Below are 24,024 nucleotides of genomic sequence, written 5' to 3'. Positions count from 1 at the left end.
CTCTTTTCTTTTCTTTTTTATCTTTCTTTTTAAAGATTTTATTTATTGATTTTTTAGAGAGAGGTGAGAGAGAGAAGTGGGAGAGAAGCAGAAAGCATCAACTTCATAGTACCGTGTTTCCTCAAAAATAAGACAGTGTCTGCCTGACCAGGTGGTGGCGCAGTGGATAGAACGTCGGACTGGGATGTGGAAGGACCCAGGTTCGAGACCCCGAGGTCGCCAGCTTGAGCTCAGGCTCATCTGGTTTGAGCAAAAGCTCACCAGCTTGGACCCAAGGTTGCTGGCTCAAGCAAGGGGTTACTCAGTCTGCTGAAGACCCACGGTCAAGGCACATATGAGAAAGCAATCAATGAACAACTAAGGTGTCGCAACGAAAAACTGATGATTGATGCTTCTCATCTCTCCTCGTTCTGTCTATCCCTCTCTCTGACTCTCTCTCTGTCCCTGTAAAAAAAATAAAATAAGATAGTGTCTTATATTAATTTTTGCTCCTAAAGATGCACCAGGTCTTATTTTCAGGGGCTGTCTTATTTTTCCACGAACAAGAATTCACATTTACTGTTGAACAAAAAAATCAACATTTATTAATATACTGTAGTCATGTCATCACAAACATCAGCATAACCAGCCAAACTCTGAATTCTATCAAGAATTTCTTGTGACTCTATTTCTATGAACAACAATCTACCCTGTTTTCCTGAAAATAAGACAGTGTCTTATATTAATTTTTGCTCCTAAAGACAGGCTAGGTCTTATTTTCAAGGGAGGCCTTATATTTCTAAGCTTGAAAAGAAATTGCACTAGGTCTTATTTTCAGGGAAACAGGGTAGTTGTTTCCTGTATGTGCTTTGACCAGGCAAGCCCAGGGTTTCAAACCAGTGACCTCAGCGCTCCAGGTCCACACTTTATCTGCTGTGCCACCACAGGTCAGGCTGCTCTTTCTCTTTTCATGAGTTATGCCCTGGCAGCTCAGAGAGGCAGAAACGGGGGCACTGGGTTATTCTGCTTAGAAAGCAGGAGTGGAGAGCATACTAATGGTGGCAGAGATGCCCAGGTAGGAAAGTGTGGTCCACATGATGGCTGTAGCAGGGATAGCTGTAGCAGGGTCCTGGGAACAAAAGTTGAACAATTAGTAGATAGAAAGAGTGCTTCATGCCTAGACATTCTTCTCACCTTGAGGTCCCCAGAGATATTGGTCCCGGTGAATACCCCGTGACTGAAGAAAAGAGGAATATACCAAGGAAACTGCCTTCTGGACCATGGCACTATTTTCCAAGAAAATGCTTCCTACATAAAAGTACAGAGAGAAAAGATGGAGTTTTGAAGAGCATCTCCTGGTTTCCCTTCATTCAGCCAAAATTAGTGTCAGTAACTTAAGTGAGACTGGGAAAAATAAGGGAATTTTGCAAACTAGCTAGCCCGGGAACAGGCTAGCCCTAGGACTATGAGTGGTCTGATAGTCAATTTGCAAATGACATACAGAATCAGAAGTCAAAGGATCTTTTCTGAGGAGGTTTGGGCTAATGAGGTCCCCTGCTCTAAGGGTAGCTGATATTTTGAGGCATTCATTCCCTTTCATGAATTTCTCGTTTCTCAGTCATCTTCCCACTGTCTCACCTAGGTACCCGAAGAAACCAGTGGATTGTCTGCTGGGGTTTGTGGAGAGGAATATTTCAAACTTGTAGCTCATAAAAGAGAGAAGGGTCAGGAAGAAGATAATTTGGACCTGGAATACCATGGGTGACAAAAAAAACTAATAAAATAAAAAGAGAGAGAGAGAGAGAAATGAGAGTGGAAGGTAAAGAGTAATTACTACTCCACCTCCTCTCTCACTTTGTCTCATCTTCACTCTCCACTCCAATCCTCTAGTTTCTTTCCCACCAGCCTTTTCCATAAAACTGTGGCTAAATGGGACTCATTTCCTTCTTGTCTCAAATTACAAAGTGTCCCATTCTAGAGTGGTGAATCTCAAGACTGTAAATAGCTGGGAGCAAGAAACAGAATTTCTCATCTCATAGTTTTATCTAGGGCTCATCCCATCAGATCCTCAGAATGAGTCCTCTTTACTTTCTCCTAAAACAGTGGTTCTCAACCTTTCTAATGCCATGACCCCGCAATACAGTTCCTCATGTTGCGGTGACCCCAAACCAAAAAATAATTTTGGTGGCTACTTCATAACTGTAATTTTGCTACAGTTATGATTCGAAATGTAAATACCTGATATGCCTTATGTATTTTCCGATGGCTTTAGGCGACCCCGCTGGGGTCGCGACCCACAGGTTGAGAACCGCTGTCCTAGAAGAACTGACATTTGAATTTCTCCCAGCAAAACCATCTAGTTTCAGGTTTGGGTCCCTGGAAATCTGCTTTGTCAGCTACACAAACACACATCTTCCCATATTGGCCCCTCCCAGATTTGTCCAGCTCTCAGTCATCCCCTCGGCCTTCTCACCCCAACCTCAATTCCTGGCGCCTGCCTTAGACTCCCATTCCAGTTACCACATCCACCACTCACAACTCATTTTTGTAATCCACATTCTGCAGCTGCACCTCCATACTCCTTGAAGGGCAGAATACAAATATAAGGGGTTATGGAGACTTAACTGACCCATTTGATGCCTTCATCTGATTCTTTTGTTTGTTTTTAAGTAAGAGGTAGGGAGGCAGAGACAGATTCCCACATGCACCCCAACTGGGATCCTCCTGGCACACCCCTTATGGGGAGATGCTCTGCCCATCTGGGGCCATGGCTCTGTTGCTCAAAACTGAGCTATTTTAGCACCTGAGGATGGCCATGGAGCCATCCTCAGTGCTTGGGGCCAACTTGCTCAAATTGAGTCATGGCTGCAGGAGGGGAAGAGAGAAAGAGAAGGGGGAGGGGCGGAAAAACAGATGGTTGCTTCTGAGCGCCCTGACTGGGAATCGAACCCAGGGCATCCACACGCTGGGCCAACACTCTACCAGTGAGCAAACCGGCCAGGGCCCATCTGATTCTTGAAAGGAATCACCCAGAGTCACAAGTGTAAGCTGCGTGGTCAACTGGCTTAAGAAAAGGATCCACGAGGAGGGGGTGATGGGCAGTAGACAGAGCAGGTCCAAAGGGTGTACACAAGGCCCACTATGTGCAGAGCCATGGCTACATTGTTGATAACAAAGATGATCCTGACCCGGATGATGATCAGGTCCGGAACTCAAGATGTATGAGATAAGAAAGTATGTGCCACCTGATCAGGGGTCAGTCTGTCTCAGCAATTCCTTACAGGACTGGGGACCCTGAGAAAACTGAGTGGTAACAGACTCATTAGCCTTGACTTTGCCATTGGTGGAGATGGCTGAAATAGGCAGGTGATAATGACTGAAGCTGAGAGCAGGATAATGAACCATGTGAGCCCTGGGGTGGGAATAGGAATGGGACCCCTTTAGTTCACTCAGGTTGAGCCCTGGAATCCTTTCCTGCTGCCCAGCTGGGCACTGAGCTCACACCTGAGCAGTGATCCAAGGCAGCAACTAAGTAATGGTGCCCCGGATGCTCAGCATGCAGCAGATCTGGTGGAACAGCATGGTAAGGGAGGAACTGAGGTCACCCTCAGCTCCCATCTTCTTCTCACAGAGGTACCCTCGGAACTTTGGAGCAAAGTTCTCTCTCCCCTGCCTAGATCCTCAACCTTTGGGAATTCTGAGCTACCATGACTCCCATGATCTAGTGCAGTGGTCGTCAAACCTCAGCTCACAGGCCACAGGCGGCTCTTTTGGCAGCTTAGGAGTACCCTAATTAAGTTAATAACAATATACCTACCTATATAGTTTAAGTTTTAAAAAATTGGCTCTCAAAAGAAATTTCAATCGTTGTACTGTTGGTATTGGCTCTGATGACTAATGAGTTTGCCAACCACTGACCTAGTGGAAGTGCACTAGGGCCTTGCCAGGCTTGGCTTCTGAAATCTCCCATCATCTTGGGAGTGTGGCATGGTGTGGAGCTCCTCTACAGAGGGGGAAGCCAGACTAGCCCCTGACTGAGATAGCACAGATGAGGCTGAGATGCCTAGGCCCCTCCCCAGCCAGCACATCAGCATCCAGGAGGAAGGCTAGTGGTCCTGGAGGGTGCTGTGGGGGTGGGGGTGGGACATGTCAATCCCAAGGCTTTAATGGAGGATGATGGTCCAGAACAGAGGTTTTGTCCAGTTTTTCATCATTCACTGGGGGGTGGGGGGGTTGTCTCACAGTGGCAGAGCCATGCAGTCTCCGGGTCGCCACATTCCCAGAACCAGGGAGTTGGCATAGAACTCAGAATGGGGTCCAGTGTCTTTGTTCTTGGGGAGGTGGGGAAGTAGCAGAGACCAACCTTGGGTATGTTTTCACCAGCAGGTAGGGGCTCAAGGTGCTAGCTTCTTCTTGCTGGGAGGAGGTCATGAGATGTCTGAACTGGGGAAAGGGTTCAGAGGCTGGTCACAATTGCCCCTTTCTCCAGCCAGGACAACCACTGGCTGCCTTTTTCTGTTGAACCATTTTGGGGAGTACAGCCCCTGGTCGGTGGAGGCACCCAAGCATAAGTGGGCAGCAGGAACAGCTCTGAAAGCCAGAGAGGGTGCTGTGTGGAGCAACTCACCTTCCCACCTCTCGTCAGGTGACTCCAGGCAGCCTAAACCAGCATTTACCTTGGCCAGGGAGGCCAGCCCCAGGAGCCCTTGGCCTGTCCTACCTCCCCGGTAGAGGGGAGGGAAGAGTGATTGCTGCCCCCGTCTCTAAATTCCTTCTCCATAGGTTACCTGCCACTGCATGGATTTAGAGGCCCCAGCATGAGAAAGGGGTGTTGTCTTGGGCAGAGGGAGTAGCTGTTGATGCCCTGCCCCAAACGGCATTCTACGGAGTCCCTACCCCATCCAGGCTAGGGCTCTGTTCTCCCTAGCAGCAGCGATCAACCCCAGTTCCACACTCTCTGGTTGTGATCCCAACCATTAAGGTAAGAGTTAGGGTCCTTGATACTCTGAAGACACAGATTGGGTTTCCTCCTCTGACCACCTGCCCTTCCTCAGAAAGTGGAGGAAACCCTCTGCTAGGAATGGGTCACCTAGGGTAGTATCCCTGACACGGGCCCCTTCAACCTTCTCCACCCTCAACCGACCCAGCCAGGTTACATTTGCGTTTCAGATCAGTACCGGTGGCTCCAGGCCCCCAGCTTTATCGTGCACGGAAAAATCAAGAATCAAAGCCCAGGAATGACCCAAAATACGCCTCAATCCTCTCGCCCCACGTTTCCGCGGGTCTACGCAGTCCAGACTCTTGCCCGGCCCCTCCATCCCCGTCGGATGAAGGCGGCCTTTCCGTCTTGGCTCACTCCATGCGATCCCCGCATCCTCCTTGGCATCCGAATTTGCCTCGCTCAGCAGCAGGACATGACCTACAGGTGGCAGGGGGTGGGAGGACAGCTCGGGACGGGGCTCAGGGGGATTGGATGTCGGAGTTCGGGCACCGGGGCCCAGCCTGCCGGAGACCGCTATAATTAGCCGGTGCGGCTGTTGACGGGGATGCGGGGTGAGCTCCCTCTGCACCGGGCCCGGAGCAGAGCAAGCGCCAGTGAGAGGGCAAGCGGAACGCTGGTGTCTCAGGAGGGCGACGATCGGGACGGGGGCGAGAAGGGCGGGGTACGGTCCCGGGTACTCGATCCTGACACCGCTTTTGCTCTCTTCGCTGCCCGCGGGAACTCCTGGCTGCGCGGTGTTGCCCGGTAGCCTGAGCCTCGGCGCGCAGCGCAGGGCGCGGGGTGGGGGGCGGGGGAGGGCGGGGGAGGGGAGGGAAGGGGCGGCCGTTTGAGTGGTTTGAAGGTGGAATAGAGACTGATAGGTCGCCAGGCTGGAGGCAGGGGCTCCTCTGGCCTCTCAGGGCTCAGCGCTGACCTCTCCTCTGCGCCCTCTGCTTATCCGCAGCATGCCAGCGCGCTTGGGCCATGAGCGTCTCGGACTCCCGACATTGCCCCTCAGACCCGAGGCGCGTCTCCCTTCCCATCCAGAAGGACGACCTTGACTTGCCTTCGCCCGGCCTGAGAAACCCCTCCTGGCCTCGGACCCCGGACGACGATCCCGGTTTGCCCCCTTTTCCTCTGGAAGAGCCTGGCCCCAGGTCCATGGCCCCAGGGGACCTTCCTTCTCCAGCCGTGTCCCCAGAGGAAGGGGAAGATGACGACGAAGACGCGGCCGAGCCGGAGGCGCTGTGCTGCGAGGAGCACCCGAGCCAGTTTTTCGCGGAGGCACGGCGGCTGCGGGCGCAGAAGCTGTTGCTGGATGAAGAGGTGGCAGTCGGGGGGCGAGTGTATGGGGTGCATCGGGTGATCTTGTCCGCAGTTAGCAGCCTCTTTCGAGACAGGCTGCTGGGCGGCACTGGTTCACAACCCCCCTTCAGCCTCGACGTGGCCCCCGGGGCCTGGGAGGCCGTGCTGACCTTTGCCTATGAGGGAGTGCTGAGCCCCGCTCCGCTGGGGGATGTGCTTGTGGCCGCAGAGGCCCTGGGAGCGCCCCGGGTGAAGGCCGCGGCCCAGTGGAAACTCGAGAGGGCTGGAAGCGCCCAGGACGAAGAAAAACAGCCCAGCCAGGAAGAGGAGTTGAGAGAGAATTTGCGCAGCATTGAGCTCTTATACCAAGAGGGCGTCGGGTGTGACCTGGAGCTGGAAGCAGGCGGCTGCCGGCTGCGGGGTGAGGGTCTGTGGGGCATTCTTTACTGCAGGTGCAAATGCTAAAGGAATGGTGTGTGCAAGCAGCAGGTGGTTCGATCCCTACCATAGCGGTTTTGATCCCTGCTGCAGCCAAATTATCCCTGGGGGACCTTTGTGGCCTCTCCTGATTCACTGAGTGTGGGGCATGCGCAATTGAGTTGTTTTCCTAGGAGCGCTGACAAATTTAAACTGACTCTCCCGCTGTGGCTTTTTCTGGGCCCAGTGACAAGGAATTAGCAGTCAGCTGGCTGGAGCTAAGGTGCAGCCCATGGCATTAGTACAGCAGAAAGTGATTGACTCGAACAGGGATTAACCAAAGGCTCTCTTTAGCATCTTCTATTTAGAACACAAGAAAAGACAGAGGAACATGGAGGAAAAACTCAGTATGTCCTTCCACTTAAGTGTACTTGACAACATGGTTGACATGGTCCTACAGCTAATGCGCAAGGCCTGGTACTGTTTTGCCAGAATCTTAAGGCTACCAGGCCCTGGCACTTTGAAATTAACTCTGCTCATCACCAGGAAAGCTATAGAGGGTTGAGTAAATTGAGTTCAGATTCTACTAATGAGGTACTGGGTACCATGACTTGTTACATATGCCATTTCTTATCATTCTTATTGAAAACTAGTGAAGTAGGCACCATTATTCCTAGATGCAGGTAAAAAAACATTAAACTAAGAAATGTTAACTGGTGAAAACCAGGATACAAGCCTACATCACTAACCCTGTCTACTCTCATTAGCGCAAACATTATCTCTGCAGTTAAAGCAAAGGGCATATAGGAATTGGAAAATGAAGCTGGAATATTCATAAATATTTAAAATTAAAAGGGATTAGTTTAGAGATTATCTAGTTCAGTTCTTTTTTTTTTTTTTTTTTAATTTTATTTATTTATTTTTCTGTATTTTTCTGAAGCCGGAAACGGGGAGAGACAGTCAGACAGACTCCTGCATGCTCCCGACCGGGATCCACCCGGCACGCCCACCAGGGGGCGATGCTCTGCCCCTCTGGGGCGTCGCTCCTCCATGACCAGAGCCACTCTAGCGCCCGGGGCAGAGGCCAAGGAGCTATCCCCAGCGCCCGGGCCATCTTTGCCCCAGTGGAGCCTCGGCTGCGGGAGGGGAAGAGAGAGACAGAGAGGAAGGAGAGGGGGAGGGGTGGAGAAGCAGATGGGCGCCCCTCCTGTGTGCCCTGGCCTGGAATCGAACCCGGGACTTCCGCACGCCAGGCCGACGCTCCACCACTGAGCCAACCGGCCAGGGCTCTAGTTCAGTTCTTATACTTTACTGATAAAGAAATCAGACTTCAAGACATGTCCAAAGTCACATAGCTACTGCTCATTAGAGGAATGACTGGGACCCAAAGTGCTTCTGGGATTCCAGAAGGAAAACCATCCTGTCTCAGTCATTTTGTGGTACTATAACAAAAACAACAACAACAAAACACATAGGCTGGGTGGCTTAACAACATAAATTTATTTTCACAGTTCTGGAGGCTAGAATTCCAAGAATAGGATTCTAGTATGATCAGGTTCTGGTTAGGACCCTTTTCCTGGTTTGCAAAGAGCCACCTTCTCACTGTATTTTCACATGGCAGAGAGAGATGGAGAGGGAGAGAGGAGTTGCACTCTCCTATCTAATTACTTCCCAAAGGCCCCAGCTACAAATATCACATTGGTGATTAGGGCTTCAACATATGAATCTTTTGGGGGACACAAACATTCAGACCATAGCAGAACTCAAATGTGTTTATTATCATTTCTGATAATACTAAATGGAATAGAAGGAGGAGGAATATAAAATTTTATAGTTAGAACCTGACGCAGTGGTGACCCTAAAGTCCCAGGTTCAAAAGCCTGAAGTCCCTGTTTTGAGCATGGCTCATCTGGCTTGAGGGCAGGCTCACCAGCTTGAGCACGAGGTTGCTAGCTAACTTGAGCCCTTTGAACCCAAAGATTGCTGGCTTGAAGTTTAAGGTTACTGGCTTAAGGCCAAGGTCTCTGGCTTGAGCAAGGAAGGGTTCACTGGCTTGGCTGGAGCCCCCCCCCCCCGGCCCCATCAAGGCACATATGAAAAAGCAATCAATGAGCAACTAAAGTAACACAGCTACGAGTTGATGCTTCTCATCTCTCTTCTTGTAGCCTTCTCATTCTCCTTCTTTCTCTCTCTCTAAAAAAATTAAAATAAGGTCCTGGCCGGTTGGCTTAGTGGTAGAGCGTCGGCCTGGCATGCAGGAGTCCCGGGGTTTGATTCCCCGCAAGGGCACACAGGAGAAGCGCCCATCTGCTTCTCCACCCCTCCCCTTCTCCTTCCTCTCTGTCTCTCTCTTCCCCTCCTGCAGCCAAGGCTCCATTGGAGCAAAGTTGGCCCGGGCGCTGAGAATGGCTCTATGGCCTCTGCCTCAGGCGCTAGAATGGCTCTGGTTGCAACAGAGCAACGGCCCAGATGGGTGAAGCATTGCCCCCTGGTGGGCATGCCGGGTGGATCCTGGTCGGGCGCATGCGGGAGTCTGACTGCCTCCCCGTTTCCAACTTCAGAAGAATACAAAAAATAAATAAATAAAAATTAAATTAAATTAAATTAAATTTCATAGTTATACAATTTCCACTAGGGTTTGGAATTTAAACACTGTTTTCATTTCCCTAAAAGACATTCCAACTTAATGGTGGGAACCTATCACTTAACAGTCTAGAAACTAATGAGGAGTAAGAAGAGGAATACCAATGGTGGCTCAGAGCCACAGTTGGCTCTGAGCTAGAGGTTGATTGATGATGTGGAAGATGAGATGGTTTACCTGCTTTGAGGAAGGCAGATTTTCTCGAGCAATATATTCTTTTGAAAGCTGTATCTGATGTTTACCACTTGGGAAGCACAGAGCCACTACCTACTGCTTGAAAAGGCAACTGAAACCATATCACTATCATCTCTCTTTTGAGAGAGGTGAAGTTACCACACATGGTCAAAGCAGCCTGAGATTCACAAGCCTCACAGGGAGCTTGGCTATGTGTCGCCTCCCTAAGAGAACTTCTAGCAGCATTTCCCCCCTTTCGTTATGAAGCATTTCAAACACATAGCAAAGTAAAAAGAATATTAAGACAAACACCTAAACACCCATCACTCACAATTAACAATTAACATTTTAAATTTGAACATTTATAAATCTGTGACATTTTACTCATAAATACTTGGGTATGTTTCTTTCTTTTTTTTTTTTTTAGAGACAGAGAGTCAGGGAGAAGGATAGATAGGGACAGACAGGCAGGAATGGAGAGAGATGAGAAACATCAATCATTAGTTTTTCATTGCGACACCTTAGTTGTTCATTGATTGCTTTCTCATATTTGCCTTGACCGTGGGGCTACAGCAGACTGAGTAACCCCTTGCTCAAGCCAGCGACCTTGGGTCCAAGTTGGTGAGCTTTGCTCAAACCAGATGAGGCCACACTCAAGCTGGCGACCTCAGGGTCTCGAACCTGGGTCCTCCACATCCCAGTCTGATGCTCTATCCACTGCGCCACCTCCTGGTCAGGCTGGGTGTGTTTCTTTAAAAGAGAACATTTCCTCATACAACCATAATATTTTTATTAAATCTAACAGAATTGACAGTGATTCCTTAATATCTCCTAGTCCACATTGAAATTTTTTTCTTGTCCAAAATATGTCTTTAGAACTTGTCTGATCACCCCAGGAGCCAATCAAGCACACTGCTGCACTCAGATGTACATCTCTTAAGCTTCCTTTACTCTTGTTCAGTCCTTTTCTCCTCGTCCCCCTCTTTTTTATGACTTAACTAGTTGAAGAAAAAAGATGTTACCCTACAGAATGCTCCCTTTTCTAGGTTTAAAAGCTCTTTTTTTTTCCTTTTATTTTTATTGTGACAGAGACAGAGAGAGTCAGAGAGAGAGACAGATAGGGACAGACAGACAGGAATGGAGAAAGATGAGAAGCATCAATTCTTCCTTGTGGCACCTTAGTTATTCATTGATTACTTTCTCATATGTGCCTTGATGGGTGGGAGGGGGGCTACAGCAGACCAAGTGACGCCTTGCTCTATGCAGATGAGCCTGTGCTCAAGCTGGTGACCGCGGGGTCTCGAACCTGGGTCCTCGGCATCCCAGTCCGATGCTCTATCCACTGTGCCACCGCCTGGTCAGGCCCTTTTCTAGGTTTGTGTGCATTTTTCCCTCACAGTTTTGTTTAACTTGTTCCTTTTAGCTTTTCAATTTCCTGTACACTTGAATTTAGAGCTAAAGTCTTGATTAGTTCTGTTAGCTAAATATTTTGGTCAGCATTCTCTACAGGTGATGCTAAGCACCTCAAGTTGAGTTATGTTAGGAAGCAGATGAGATCTAGTTGTTTAACAGCATTTGTTAACACACTTCCAGCGTCATGAGGGCCATGTAGATAAGCAGGGAATCAATACACAAGTATGCTTATAGCAACCTGACATCAGTGGCAGTAGGTGGTGAAGATCTGCCCAGAGAGCCACTGCATGGAAATAAAAATAAATCACTTCTTTTCTCTAGAATTCAGTTTTCTTATCTAAAAGGGAGCAATTGAACTAGATGATTTTGAAGGTTTCTAGTTTAAAATCTCATGATTTTAAAAACTATACAAAGATGTGGAGTCGAGTGTGCAGAGGAAAGCTAGAACACATGGGAAATCTTAAACACTAAATTTTGGGCAAGAGGAGATAGCAGTCCCAGTAAGTTGGCTCATAACCATTCCTGAGTGTCATATCACTTTCTAAGTAAAATATGACTAACAGAATGGCTTATGTCAGTGGCTCTTAACATTGTAAAGGAAACAAATTATTCTGTGCACAGTATAGAGAGACCTATATAAGTTGCACACTGGTCTTTCAGTTTATTTTGTGCTCTCTTTTAGCAAATGCTGTCTATAGCATCTTCTCAATTTGATCCATCAAGACTATTTTTCTAACTGACCTGGATCAAAAAGACTAAAACAATGTTTATCAAAGTGTCTCCATGCCACTAACATGAGAGTCATGCAGAGTTCTTGTGAATGTTAAAATACAAAATCCAAGGAACTCCATTCAGACCTACTGACTCAGCATCTCCAGGGTCCCTGAAACCTACATATGAACAACCACCCCATGGCATTTTGATGCATACCACCACAGTTTGGCCTGTGGCCTTGGGTGGTTGGTCCAAAGTTGGGTCTGTGAGGTTGGGATAGTGTGTAGCAGTTTACAAAACTCTGGATACCCCTCTGCTTCTTCTCCCTCTTGCAGTGCACCGAGCAGCCCTGGCCTGTGGCAGTGAGTTCTTTGGGGCCATGCTACTGAGTGGGATGAAGGAATCCCAGGGCACAGAGGTGTCTCTGCACACCATCTCTGCCCAGGACCTGCAACTCCTCGTCTCTTTTGCCTACTCCGGGGTTGTGCGGGCAAGATGGCCAGGACTGCTGAGAGCTGCCCAGGCTGCCCTGCAGTACCAGAGCTCTTCCTGCCTGGATCTATGCCAGAGAGCCTTGGCAAGGGGCCTCAGCCCGGCCCGATGCCTGGCTCTCTTTCCCGTGGCTGAAGCCCCTGGACTGGAGAGGCTCTGGCGCAAAGCCCGTCACTACCTCCTCACCCACCTGCCCGCTGTGACTTTGTGCCCCACTTTCTCTTCTTTACCGGCTGCCTGCCTGGCTGAACTCCTGAATAGTGATGATCTACACATGCAGGAGGAGTTTGAGGCCTTTGTGGCTGCACGATGTTGGCTAGCTGCCAACCCTGAGACGCAGGAGTCAGAGGCCAAGGCCCTCCTTCAATGTGTCCGCTTTGGCCGCATGTCCACCCGGGAGCTTCGGAAAGTACAGGCAGTTGGGTTGCCTCCGCCCTTACCCCCAGAGTTGCTGCGTCAGTTGATAGTGGAGTCTGAGATTCCCGGTCGAGAGAGGCGGAGGGAGCCTGACCAGGCTTTGGTAGTGATTGGAGGGGACGGGCTCAGATCAGACATGGCCGCAAGACAGCCATCTCGAGGAGTGTGGTGGGCCCGGGCTTTCCGCTGCGGAATGGGACTGGTTCGAACTGTGGAGTGGGGGAGGCTGCCTGCCCTGCCTGCCCCGGGGCGCTTCCTGCACGGGGCTGCCAGCCTAACAGGAAGTGAACTCTACGTGTGTGGGGGACAGGATTACTACTGCCACGCCAATACCCTGGCTTCAACTCTCAGGTATGCACGCCCACCCCATTGAGAGTGGCAGACCCCAAGGTGGGCAGCTGAGGGGAATCGCTGGCCCAGCCAACCGTAGACTCCCAGAGTCACTCTTCCCATCTCTTGTCACACTGTGTCCAGGTGGGACCCCAGTCAAGAGGACTGGGAGGAGATGGCACCTTTGTTCCAGGCTCGGAGTTTTTTCCCTCTGGTGGCACTGGATGGACTACTTTATGCTTTGGGTGGACGAGCCAATGGTGTTGCTCTAAACTCTGTGGAGACCTATAACCCCCAGCTCAATGTCTGGAGGTGAGCAGGGAAAAGGGGGTTTCTAGGCATCAGGGAGAGACTAGGAGGCTTGGAGGAGAAGGAGAGTTGAGGATGATTGTTGCCTGATTATGTGCTCTGTTCTCCCATAGGCCAGCACCTGTACTTCCGGCACCACGCTTTGCCCACGCAGCTGCTATCTTGGAGGGTCGATTGTACATGAGTGGTGGCTACAATGGGACTGACGGATTCCTGGCCTCATTGCTGCACTATGACCCCAAACTTGAGAAGCCAGGGACATTTCTGAGCCCTATGAGGGTACCTCGAGCTGGGCATGTTATGGCTGCTCTGGGTGGGCGATTATATGTAGCAGGTGGGCTAGGTGAGACTGGGGACTTGCTGAGCTTTGAGGCCTATGAACCGAAGACTGATAGCTGGACTTACCTGGCACCCCTGCCCTCCCCTCACGTGGGAGCTGCAGGTGCTGTGCTCCAGGGAGAGTTCCTGGTGCTGGGGGGCTATAGCCATCTTACTTACGCCCTTTCCCACCTTATCCATTCTTACTGTCCGGGCCTGGGCCGATGGCTCTGCCTGGGAACTCTTCCAAGGCCTCGGGCTGAGATGCCTGCCTGCATCCTGACACTGCCCACTGTGCAGCATGTAGCTTCAGGTCCCACACAGCACCGAACCAAACCTGCTGGGTGAGGGGGAAGCAGCAGCGGTGGATGGGGGAGGAAGAGATAAGATGCATCATGAGAGAAGGACAGATGACGGAGGGAGAAAGAGAAGGCTTTATTCATGAGAGTATTTTATTCTAGTACAGTACTTTACAACTCATAAACTGCTTTTGAATACGTATATGATCTTCATGGAAGAAAAGGTAGCCCCAGAGTTCCTGGAGAAAGGGCGCTGAGGAAGGGGAGCTGCTGAATACCTAGGTAAGGAGAAGAGGCCCAGGAAGAACAATACAAAGTTCAGGGACCCTGAGACGATTCTTAGTGGGGAAAGTACATCCAAGCTGGAAGACAGTCAAGAAACTCCAGAAGCCAAGGTGTAGGGGCCATGAGAGAACAGCTGGAAAAACGATGACTCTGGCCCATGAAGTAAGGAGAAAAACAGGGACAGGCAATCCATGAATGAATCTGAGGAGTTGCGATGACAACTGTGATTTTGAAGCCCTTCCCTTTCCCAGGCTTTGCTCCTCTCTACTCCCCAAGCCCTGGGACACCTGAACCCTCTTGACAATATTCTTCCTCAGGTAACTGTAGGCCCAGTCTAGCGTTTCCTCAGCCCAGACACCACAGGCTGTCTCAAGAGCCTCTTGGTTTTCAGTCTGAGGCAGAAGTTCCCGTCTGGAGGGCACAGCACAGGGCCCGGAGGCCAGGGTGATAAGGTAGGAGTGTTGCGTGTGGGGAAGATGAGGAGGGCAAGGGCAAAGTGGGGAGGCGCATGGTGGAAAGGGGATGATGTGAGGTTTGAGGGAATGGGGTTCAAGAAGTCAGAAGCCTGACTGGCTTCTTTCCTTCCCTTTGGGGTGAATTGAGAGGTTAGGAGTGAAAAGAGAATAGGTGTGGTATGAGTTTTTGGGAGGACGTGCTAGGGAGAAGTCTGAGAGGCAGAGAAGACCCAGAAAATAGATTTTCCTCCTCTCTGTGCCTTTCCTCCAGAGTTTTTTGTTTTTTTTAAAAAATCCACTTCTCTTTTCCTTGGCCAGGGAACTTTGAATCAGATGCTTTCTCTTTCACTTCCTCCACCCTGCTCTTCCTTTCCCCTTTCTTTCTTTTCTCTCCTCCTTTCTCTCTTACAGTTATTAATTCCTTACTGTGTGCCAAGCACTATATGAGACGCCAAGGATACAAAGGTCAGAGAGCTCCTGACCAGCAGACAGACTTGGAAACAAATACAAGTTTCTCAGTAGACTTAGAAGTGTGAACACTATAGAGCGTCGGACTGGGATGCAGAGGACCCAGGTTCGAGACCCCGAGGTCACCAGCTCGAGCGTGGGCTCATCTGGTTTGAATCTGGTTTGAGCAAAAGTTCACCAGCTTGAGCCCAAGGTCACTGGCTCGGGCACAGGGTCACTCGGTCTGCTGAAGGCCCACAGTCAAGGCACATATGAGAAAGCAATCAGTGAACAACTAAGGTGTCGCACGTGCAACGAAAAACTGATGATTGATGCTTCTCATCTCTCTGTTCCTGTCTCTGTCCCTGTCTATCCCTCTCTCTAACTCTCTCTGTCCCTGTAAAAAATAAAAAATAAAAAAAAAAATAGAAGAAGTGTGAACACTGCCTCATACCTCTCATACATACTTAGCAGTATGAGAGCCCAGAGGATGGAGAAGTGAACTCTGCCCAGCGGAGGCCTCTTTGACAGAAGGCATCATCATCAGATGGATGCAGCTTGAACTGGTTCTTGAAGGCTGGTTCACCAGTCAGAGGAGGAAGGCATTCCTGTCAGAGAAGGAAGCAAGTGGGGAAGTCAGCAGTTTTGCAGGGGTTCTTCAGAGAATTCTGCTGCTGTGACCAGCCTACTCTTCTCTGGAGCCTGTCTGAAGACGATGGCTTTCACTTAATGATTGTATATTCCCTCCCTCCTCCACAACTTCCTTAAATCTTTTCTGTATGGTATTTCCATTTCTGACCTCTGAGCAGCTTGGCAAAGGAGGGCAAGGTTTTTGGGGTTTTTTCATAGATTAATCTTCTATTACCATTGTTTATTAAGATTCTCACACTCTTAAGGGTGAGATGAAGGAATCTCCCTTGTACCTTTCTTCATCCTGGCTGCAGAAGTACTTGAAAATGTTTTTTATTACATTTCATTATTTTATTATGTTTATATATAGATATATTTCTGTTTAGGAACATAGTTGAAAATGAGGAGGGGTACGTAAAGTATATAAAAGAAAAGAGAAGATAGACTGAAGAAGACAGGGAAGGAGGAAATTGAAAGAATTGACAAACTAATTTTTAAGCATTGAGTGTTAAAAAAAAGAATTAAGCCAACCTGGAATGTTGAGGTTGCCAATTTGAAACCCTGGGCTTGCCTGGTCAAGGCACATATGAGGAGTAGCTACTACAACAACTGGATGTTTCCTGCTCCTACCCCCTTCTCTCTCTCTCCCTCCCCTCTCTAAATAAATAAATAAATAAATAATAAAGAAAGAAAGAAGAAATTAATTAATTAATTGAGTCTTTAGGGTAAACTGTGAACACATTTTATTTTTTTATCATTTGTATGTAAAGACAGACTTAAATAAATGTTTCTCCATGGTTGAATTCTTGTGTGAGTTTTTTTATTATAAAAAGCATTTAAAATTCCCTGCAATTTTACTTTTATCCCTATCACACTACTGATAGCATCTTTACTCATTGTGACTGTGAGCTGCTTCTCACCAAATCGAGTGATCTAAGGCCAGTCTCATTCTCCTTCATCTTTTTGCAGAAATTGACTGGGTTGAAAATTGGCTTTTATTCTAAAACTTTCTTCTCCCCTGGCTCTCCTGATATAGCACACTCTCCTGAGCCTTCTCTTTTTTTCTCCAGCTGAAAGAGGTGATAGAAAGCCAAATCATAGTGTTAGAGAGGGCATGGATACGTCCCAGGTAGAGCTGACAGCCAAGGGTCCAAATGTATAGAGATGGGAGCAGTTAGTTGTAGAGATCTCTGGTTTTCATTATTTAAATTTTTTTTAATTTAATTAATTAATTTATTTATTTATTTTTACAGAAACAGAGAGAGAGAGAGTCAGAGAGAGGGATAGACAGGGACAGACAGACAGGAACGGAGAGAGATGAGAAGCATCAATCATTAGTTTTTCATTGCATGTTGTGATACCTTAGTTGTTCATTGATTGCTTTCTCATATGTGCCTTGACCGTGGGCCTTCAGCAGACTGAGTAACCCCTTGTTGGACCCAGCGACCTTGGGTTCAAGCTGGTAGGCTTTTGCTCAAACCAGTTGAGCCTGTGCTCAAGCTGGCGACCTCGGGGTCTTGAACCTGGGTCCTCTGCATCCCAGTCCGATGCTCTATCCACTGCGCCACCGCCTGGTCAGGCTGGTTTTCATTATTTAATTTTAAAAATGAGGGTGGCCCTGGCTGGGTCACTTAGTTGGTAGAGCTCCATTCCCAGATGCCAAGGTTGCAGGTTTGATCCCCACTCTGGGGACATCGAAGAATCAACCAATGAATGCATAATAAGTGGAACAGCCTGAACAGGCAGTGGCGCAGTGGATAGAGTGTTGGACTGGGATGCAGAAGACCCAGGTTCGAGACCCCGAGGTCGCCAGCTTGAGCACAGGCTCATCTGGTTTGGGCAAAGCCCACCAGCTTGGACCCAAGGTTGCTGGCTCAAGCAAGGGGTCACTTGGTCTGCTGAAGGCCTGCAGTCAAGGCACATATGAGAAAGCACTCAATGAACAACTAAGGTGTCACAACGAAAAACTGATGATTGATGCTTCTCATCTCACTCCGTTCCTGTCTGTCTGTCCCTATCTGTCCCTCTTTCTGACTCTCTCTCTCTGTCTCTGTAAAATAAATAAATAAATAAATAAAAAATAAGTGGGACAATAACTTTTTCTTTCTTTCTTTTTTTTTTTTTTTTTGTATTTTTCCGAAGTTGGAAACAGGGAGCCAGACAGACTCCTGCATGCGCCCGACCGGGATCCACCCGGCAGGCCCACCAGGGGGCGATGCTCTGCCCATCTGGGGCGTTGCTCTGTTGCAACCAGAGCCATTCTAGCGCCTGAGGCAGAGGCCACAGTGCCATCCCCAGCGCCCGGGCCATCTTTGCTCCAATGGAGCCTCGGCTGTGGGAGGGGAAGAGAGAGACAGAGAGGAAGGAGAGGGGGAGGGGTGGAGAAGCAGATGGGCGCTTCACCTGTGTGCCCTGGCCAGGAATCGAACCCGGGACTCCTGCACACCAGGCCGATGCTCTACCACTGAGCCAACCGGCCAGGGCCTCTCTCTCTTTCTTGTTCCCTCCCTTCCTTTCTCTATAAAATCAATAAAATAAAATAAATTTTTAATAAATAAAATTGAGGGTGGAGTGAGAAGAGAAGAGAAGAAGGTCTCTGATTTGAAAAAAAGACCCTGGTCAAGGGTCTACTCTTAAGTGAGAGGGACCTGATATAGGCCAGGTAACAGTTGGGACCCTAGCAAAGCAGACTAAGATTCAGGGTAGTATTTTGTTTTTATTTATTTACTTTATTTATTGATTTTTAGAGAGAAAGAGGAAGGGAGAGAGAAAAATATCAATTTGTTGTTCCATTTATTTATGCATTCATTAGTTGATTCTTGTATGTGCCACAACTGAGGATCAAACTCACAACCCTAGCACATTGGGATGATGCTCCAAACAGGTGAGCCACCTGGCCAGTGTAGTGTAGTATTTTGAACCCAGAAGGGAAGTACAGTGAGAATCAGGAATTGGGACAGAAACCATGCACACAGACTGGGAATTATGGTAATCCAGGGATTAGCCTACAGTTTTGGTGAGAATGTAGAGGCCCAGGATTCTTACCTTTGATAATTCAGATAATGAGCCAAGGTGTTTCAGATACTTCTCTTTTGGCCCCCTCACACTCTTCTTTTAACTTCTTCTGCAGGTAAAGGTAGACTTTCTGTTATTGCTCCTATCTTTCCAAGATTGTCCTAAGAACTAAATAGACTGGGTATGTAGGCTTATGTTTAGTACCAGTAAGTGTGTTGGACTATACGGATCCTCTGTCTCCTATGCCTAATTCTGGGTTTCCCAAGTTCTTCTTTTACCTTGCTTTATGTTCCTCTTCAGAAAGCTCACCTCTTCACTATCTCAAGCCTTAATGATTCATCTGGGGTCTAAGTCTGATTTTTTTCCGGTGGCCCTCACCTCCACCGTGAGTACCACTATCATCAGTTCAAATTCATCATGTTTGTTGGCACTATCATTTTTCTTTTTTTCCTAGACAGGAATCTTTGTAATCATCTTGAGTTTGTTCCCCCTTTATCTTTTTTCTTCCTTTGACTCATGTAATTCTGAACTACTGAAATAGAAATGTAACTTGTCTCTTCTCTGATTATTTTCCCTGTCAAATTCACTATATATTATGTCCTGAACACCTGAAAAATTCATAGCAGAAAAGGTGACTTTAAAAAGTCACATGAAAATCCTACTAACTGCAAAAACCAACCACCATTATTTACCTGGACAGACAGTCTGGGCTGTAGAAGCAATAATGTCCTATCAGAAGAGTGAAAAACTGCACAGAAAGATTGTTTAATAGAATCATGAACTGAAGAGATTTTGGAGATCATGTAATGTGAACCCTTCCTTACACAATGTAGGAAGCCAAGGCATGTGGCAGAGTCTGAAAAATGAAGAGGAAGGCTTTTCATGAGAGCAGTCTCCAGATGACATACCTGTAAATAAGGATCAAGAGACTGACGGGACAAACATCACAGTTTAGATCTACAGGCAGAACACTCATAATTACTCTTGCAGGACCACAGACTACATTCCAAATCCTGACAAACCCTTGAAATCAAAGAATCATAGATGCAAAAGTGTGAATTTGTCAAAACTCCTGGTAATACAACTATACAAAATATATATACATATATATACATATGCATATGTATGCATGAATACATGTATATGTCATTACTGGTGAGATTATAGAGTTCTTTTTCCTCTGAGAGCTAGATGTTCATATTATTATTATAACTTATTACTCAAGATATAATAATCTGTTTATCTGATTTGAATAATGAAAAGAAGTCAATATAGCTTGAAAGTGTGTACTGAATTAGAATCAATAAGTTGGATCCAGTCCCCAAACAATTGCTGTTTTGGTAATGGTGAATAAGTTTCTTAATTATTTTGAATACCAGTATATTAATCCATAAAATAGAGATAATACCTGTACTATAAACATCATGGTGTTATTATAGTCATAAGCCTCCCAGAGCTTGGGATAGTCCTGAGCACCTTTAGACACATTTGGAAAAGTGTGCTCCGGAAGTTCCTGGGCCACATCCTTCAGATCAGCAAGCTAGATGATGCCAAACAAGGTGCCTAGTGTGCTGTAGTGACAGGCTCCTGAGACCATGAGGGCCATGCAGAAGATTACAGGGTTTATCTCCAGCTACTCCAGCCTCACATTGCTCCTGCGATAGGGATGTGGGTTTGTCCAAATTCCAGCTGTCGCAGAAGCATTTAGGGAGCTAGAGGTCTTCTATCATATGTAGGAAAATGGCTGAAGATTAGATGCTGCCCTGAGACAAGTCTTTGGTGCAGACTTTGGAACAACAGGTTCTGTGGGGGCAGAACGCTGCCCCAGCAAGCACCGATAAGATTGTTTAAAGGAAACAGCTGATTCCTACATACCTGGAGGGTATTAATCATCCTTCTCTGCACCTGAACCCATTCCCTGCTAATTTAACCCAGGCTCTGTTAATTTGCTTGATGATTAAAGAAACGAATAAAAACGATGAGGCTGCAGAGATCTGAGCTCTCAGTCCTAAAGGCTGGGAGTCCCCTGTACCCATCTTTTCTCTATGTTGTGCCTTGTGTGCTTTTTCTTAGGTCTTGCAGCGCCTTCCTTTCATGCACACCCATTGCAGAGCTTGTCTCGGCATAATGATATAGCAGTTTGATTCATCACCATGGGCATCCAAGCCCTAATATATACTTTCTGAGCAAACTGTCACTAATGAAAGCCAATTCTCTCATAACAAAGTAAGAACTGCTTGTTTTAGGTTATAGCTAACGTTGTTGTTATTGTTGTTGTTTTAACCATATCCCTCCCTTTTTGTTTTTCATTTTATTTAGTTTTAAACCTTTTATTAAATTTATTGGGGTGATACTGGTTAATTAAATTATATAGGTTTCAGGAGTACAGTTTTTTAATATATCATCTGTATATTATGTTGATGTTCACCACCCTAAATAGAGCCTCCCTCCATCACCATTCATCCCTCCTTTATCCTCTTCTACCTCCCTTCACCTCTCAAGCTAACATTGTTTAAGTGCTTGCTGTGTGACAGTACGCTAAGTGCTTTATCTATATTATCTCATTTAAATGCCAGTACAACCTATAAAAATGGATGATATTATAGTCCCCATTTTACAGAAAAGAAAACTGAAGCTTAGAGAAATAAATTTAGTCACCCAAGGTCACACAATTTGTAAATGTTGCATGTATTTAAATTCAGTTAGAAGGACTTCAGAACCTCCTTTTCTTTTCTTTTCTTTTTTTTTTTTTCATGTTGCCACCTCTTCAGTATAGATCCAACTCCATGGAGTGGCAGCCTTAATTCATGAAATTCATACTTGGAAACTCATACAAGTAGGAGGAATTAAATACTATAAAGGGCTCTGGAGGGTTAGAGACATGTTCTTGAGGAGTCTTAACATCCAACTGCTATAACATTCCAGCTGTGAATTTCAGCGAAGCTCAGCAAGAGCAAGGGGTTCTTCCTTCCAATCGTTTGGTTTCTTTATTAGAATGTGTTGAGCCAGGGATTGTTATGAATATGATATATGAAGTGAAACTTTTCAAATGAAGGATCTTGACTGACCCCTTTACTATATCAGCATCATCTGATCTTTCTGCAGACTCACGACCAGTCTCTTGCTCCCTTCAGGGTTTATGAGATTATCTACCATATTTTCTTTTGCAGCCTAGCATTGCACAGCTCATCAATAGCAGAGCAGGATTTGAACACAGATCTATTAAACTCCAGAGTACATGCTTAACTGTATTATACCATCTCCACCCCCTTCTTAGATTACTCTAACATGGTGGCCAAGTTCCAGTCCTCCAGAGACTGTCCTAGTCCACATATTTTGTTTCATTATACTAGTCATTAGAATATTCCTCCAATCCACTATTTTGACAAACATAGTTTACTTTGAAATACCCTGTCTGCCCACAAGGCAACACTCAAAACCTATGTTATATCAGGTGTCCTGATTATATATTTTTAAAAAGATTTTATTTATTGATTTTACAGAGAGAGAGAGAGAGGACAGGGAATGAGAAGTATCAACTCATAGTTGCTTCACTTTAGTTGTTCATTGATTGATTGCTTCTCATATATGCCTTGACCAGGAAAGTCCAGGGCTTCAAACTGGAGATCTCAGCATTTCAGGTCAACACTCTATCCACTGTGCCACCACAGGCCAGGTCTGATCATATTTTTAGTATGATTACTTTTGTAACATAAACCTGTACTCCTCAGGCAGGACTTTTTTTCTAAGTCTTGTGAACCGTGGACATACTCTTTTAATGTGTTCATGAGAAAGGCCTCCAGGGCAATAGCTTATTTTAACAGCAGTCTTCTGTAGGCAATAATGCTAAAAAAAAAAAAAGTCAAAAGGAGCAGGTGCTACTGTGGCCAAGCTCCAGACTGGGAACCAAGAGACTTGTGTTCTAATCCTAGCTCTGTCTCTGACCAGCTGTTCAACCTGGGCAAGTCATTTGATCCTTTGGACTAACTTTCCAGTAAGAAATGAATGATCAACTAGTAAAGTGATAACACTATTTATTTCCAACTGCTAAAATGTGGCTAGTAAGCTATGGGCAGGATTCTTCAGGCTCTGGTTAGAGACTCTAGGATCACTAGATCACAGCACGGAACTCCTCTTCTCAGGCCCTCACAAGAGGCAGTGCCAAGAGATTTGATTGTAATATGAGTTCTAGTCCCTCCTCTATAAACCAGATAGTTTTACTTTCTCTTTATGAATTTGTCAAAAGCTAAAGTAACAATGCCAGCCCCCCATCACCTAGATGACTGCATAGGTCCTGCAGGTCCCTCAACAACCTCCAGAGTGTTCCTAAGAAAGGGAGTTTAGAGGGTAGGACTGGGTCCTGGACAGGTAGCTCAGCTGGTTAGAACATTATCCCAATACACCAAGATTGCAATCACTGGTCAGAGCACATACAAGAATCAACCAATGAATGCATAAATAAGTGGAACAACAAATTGATGTTTCATTCTTTTTCCCTTCCTCTCACTCTCTAAAATCAATAAATTTAGAAAAGAGAGAGAGAGAGAAAGGGTAGGGCTCTAATAATAAGGTTGGCTAGAGTGCCTGGCCAAAGTAACTTTTGCAGTTAATTTGGGTAATTTTGTATTGTGGCTACAAATCTAGAATGTTGCCACCGCAAATGGCCTCTGACCACTTTGTCTGTTCAAACACATGTTTGCTAATGTTCAAGGAGCAGGTTGCTGAAGTTACCTGTTGACTGAGTTTTAGACAGCAGGGGTTATTAAATGCAAATACTCTTCTGCAAATGTCCCAAAAGGGCATGGATGTTGAATTTAAATTTGTATGCAAAAGACAAAAGAATATATGGGAATAATATATTAAATGTGTTCATTGTCTTGTTTCAAGACCTTTTCCTAATACCTCTGAGACCAGATACTAGAACACAAAGGTGGGAGGGAGTACTGAACTTTATATATTACCGCAGGGTATCTTTGTACTTGTTGACCCTAGCCTGGGGCTGTACAACTATTTGGGAAATATGACTTCACTGCATATATTCTAGGGGATGGTTTGGTTGTTTATTAATTTGACAACACCAATTAATAAATATTTGTTGGATGAATGGTGAGGGAGTGTAACCAAGTCCATGGATACAAGTCTCCTTGTCTAGATATATTTGCCATATAGGTTGGCATCTATCTCGGCTAACCCACCTCCCAAAATGAGCAGTTCCACTACATGGAACCATTGCACAGGAACAATGTGTTAGGAATTAGGCCATTGAAAAGGTTTAACCCTTTGAGTAGTACGAATGTTTATGTACGTAGAGTATGATTGATTTTTTTAAAAAATGTGTAAGGCAACATTAAAAAAAGGCAAATGTATGTTCTTCTTGTTTCCATAATTTGGTTATCAAACAAA

At 46.5% G+C, this 24,024-nt stretch overlaps 2 protein-coding genes across 7 annotated transcripts in view; one reads left to right on the top strand and one right to left on the bottom strand.

Annotated features, from left to right (window-relative positions):
• RNASE6 (ribonuclease A family member 6) overlaps positions 1–24,024 on the bottom strand; it is a 476,573-nt gene that overhangs the window by 288,790 nt on the left and 163,759 nt on the right. The gene's annotated exons all lie outside the window — the stretch shown is intronic.
• On the top strand, positions 4,919–14,812 carry KLHL33 (kelch like family member 33). 5 transcript variants are annotated; one of them, XM_066341994.1, is made up of 5 exons: positions 4,919–5,532; positions 5,925–6,686; positions 11,960–12,884; positions 13,008–13,175; positions 13,286–14,812. In XM_066341994.1, exons 1-5 carry the CDS (start codon positions 5,526–5,528, stop codon positions 13,836–13,838), a joined length of 2,415 nt encoding a protein of 804 aa, XP_066198091.1. In that variant the 5' UTR covers positions 4,919–5,525; the 3' UTR covers positions 13,839–14,812. The 5 variants fall into 5 exon arrangements, with proteins under 5 accessions (XP_066198091.1, XP_066198090.1, XP_066198089.1 ...); XM_066341993.1 differs by having other exon boundaries at positions 4,919–5,574; XM_066341992.1 differs by having other exon boundaries at positions 4,919–5,628.

Source organism: Saccopteryx leptura, chromosome 6, assembly GCF_036850995.1.
Source record: "Saccopteryx leptura isolate mSacLep1 chromosome 6, mSacLep1_pri_phased_curated, whole genome shotgun sequence".
Lineage (NCBI taxonomy): Eukaryota > Metazoa > Chordata > Mammalia > Chiroptera > Emballonuridae > Saccopteryx > Saccopteryx leptura.
This window is presented reverse-complemented; position numbering and strand designations above follow the sequence as displayed.

Excerpts from the sequence above, each read along its gene's own strand:
- KLHL33 (XM_066341992.1), top strand. The coding sequence starts at position 5,526 with ATGCGGGGTGAGCTCCCTCTGCACCGGGCCCGGAGCAGAGCAAGCGCC. Across the intron at positions 12,885-13,007 it reads ACCCTGGCTTCAACTCTCAG|GTGGGACCCCAGTCAAGAGG; the intron begins GTATGCACGCCC and ends CACTGTGTCCAG. Across the intron at positions 13,176-13,285 it reads CCCCAGCTCAATGTCTGGAG|GCCAGCACCTGTACTTCCGG; the intron begins GTGAGCAGGGAA and ends GTTCTCCCATAG.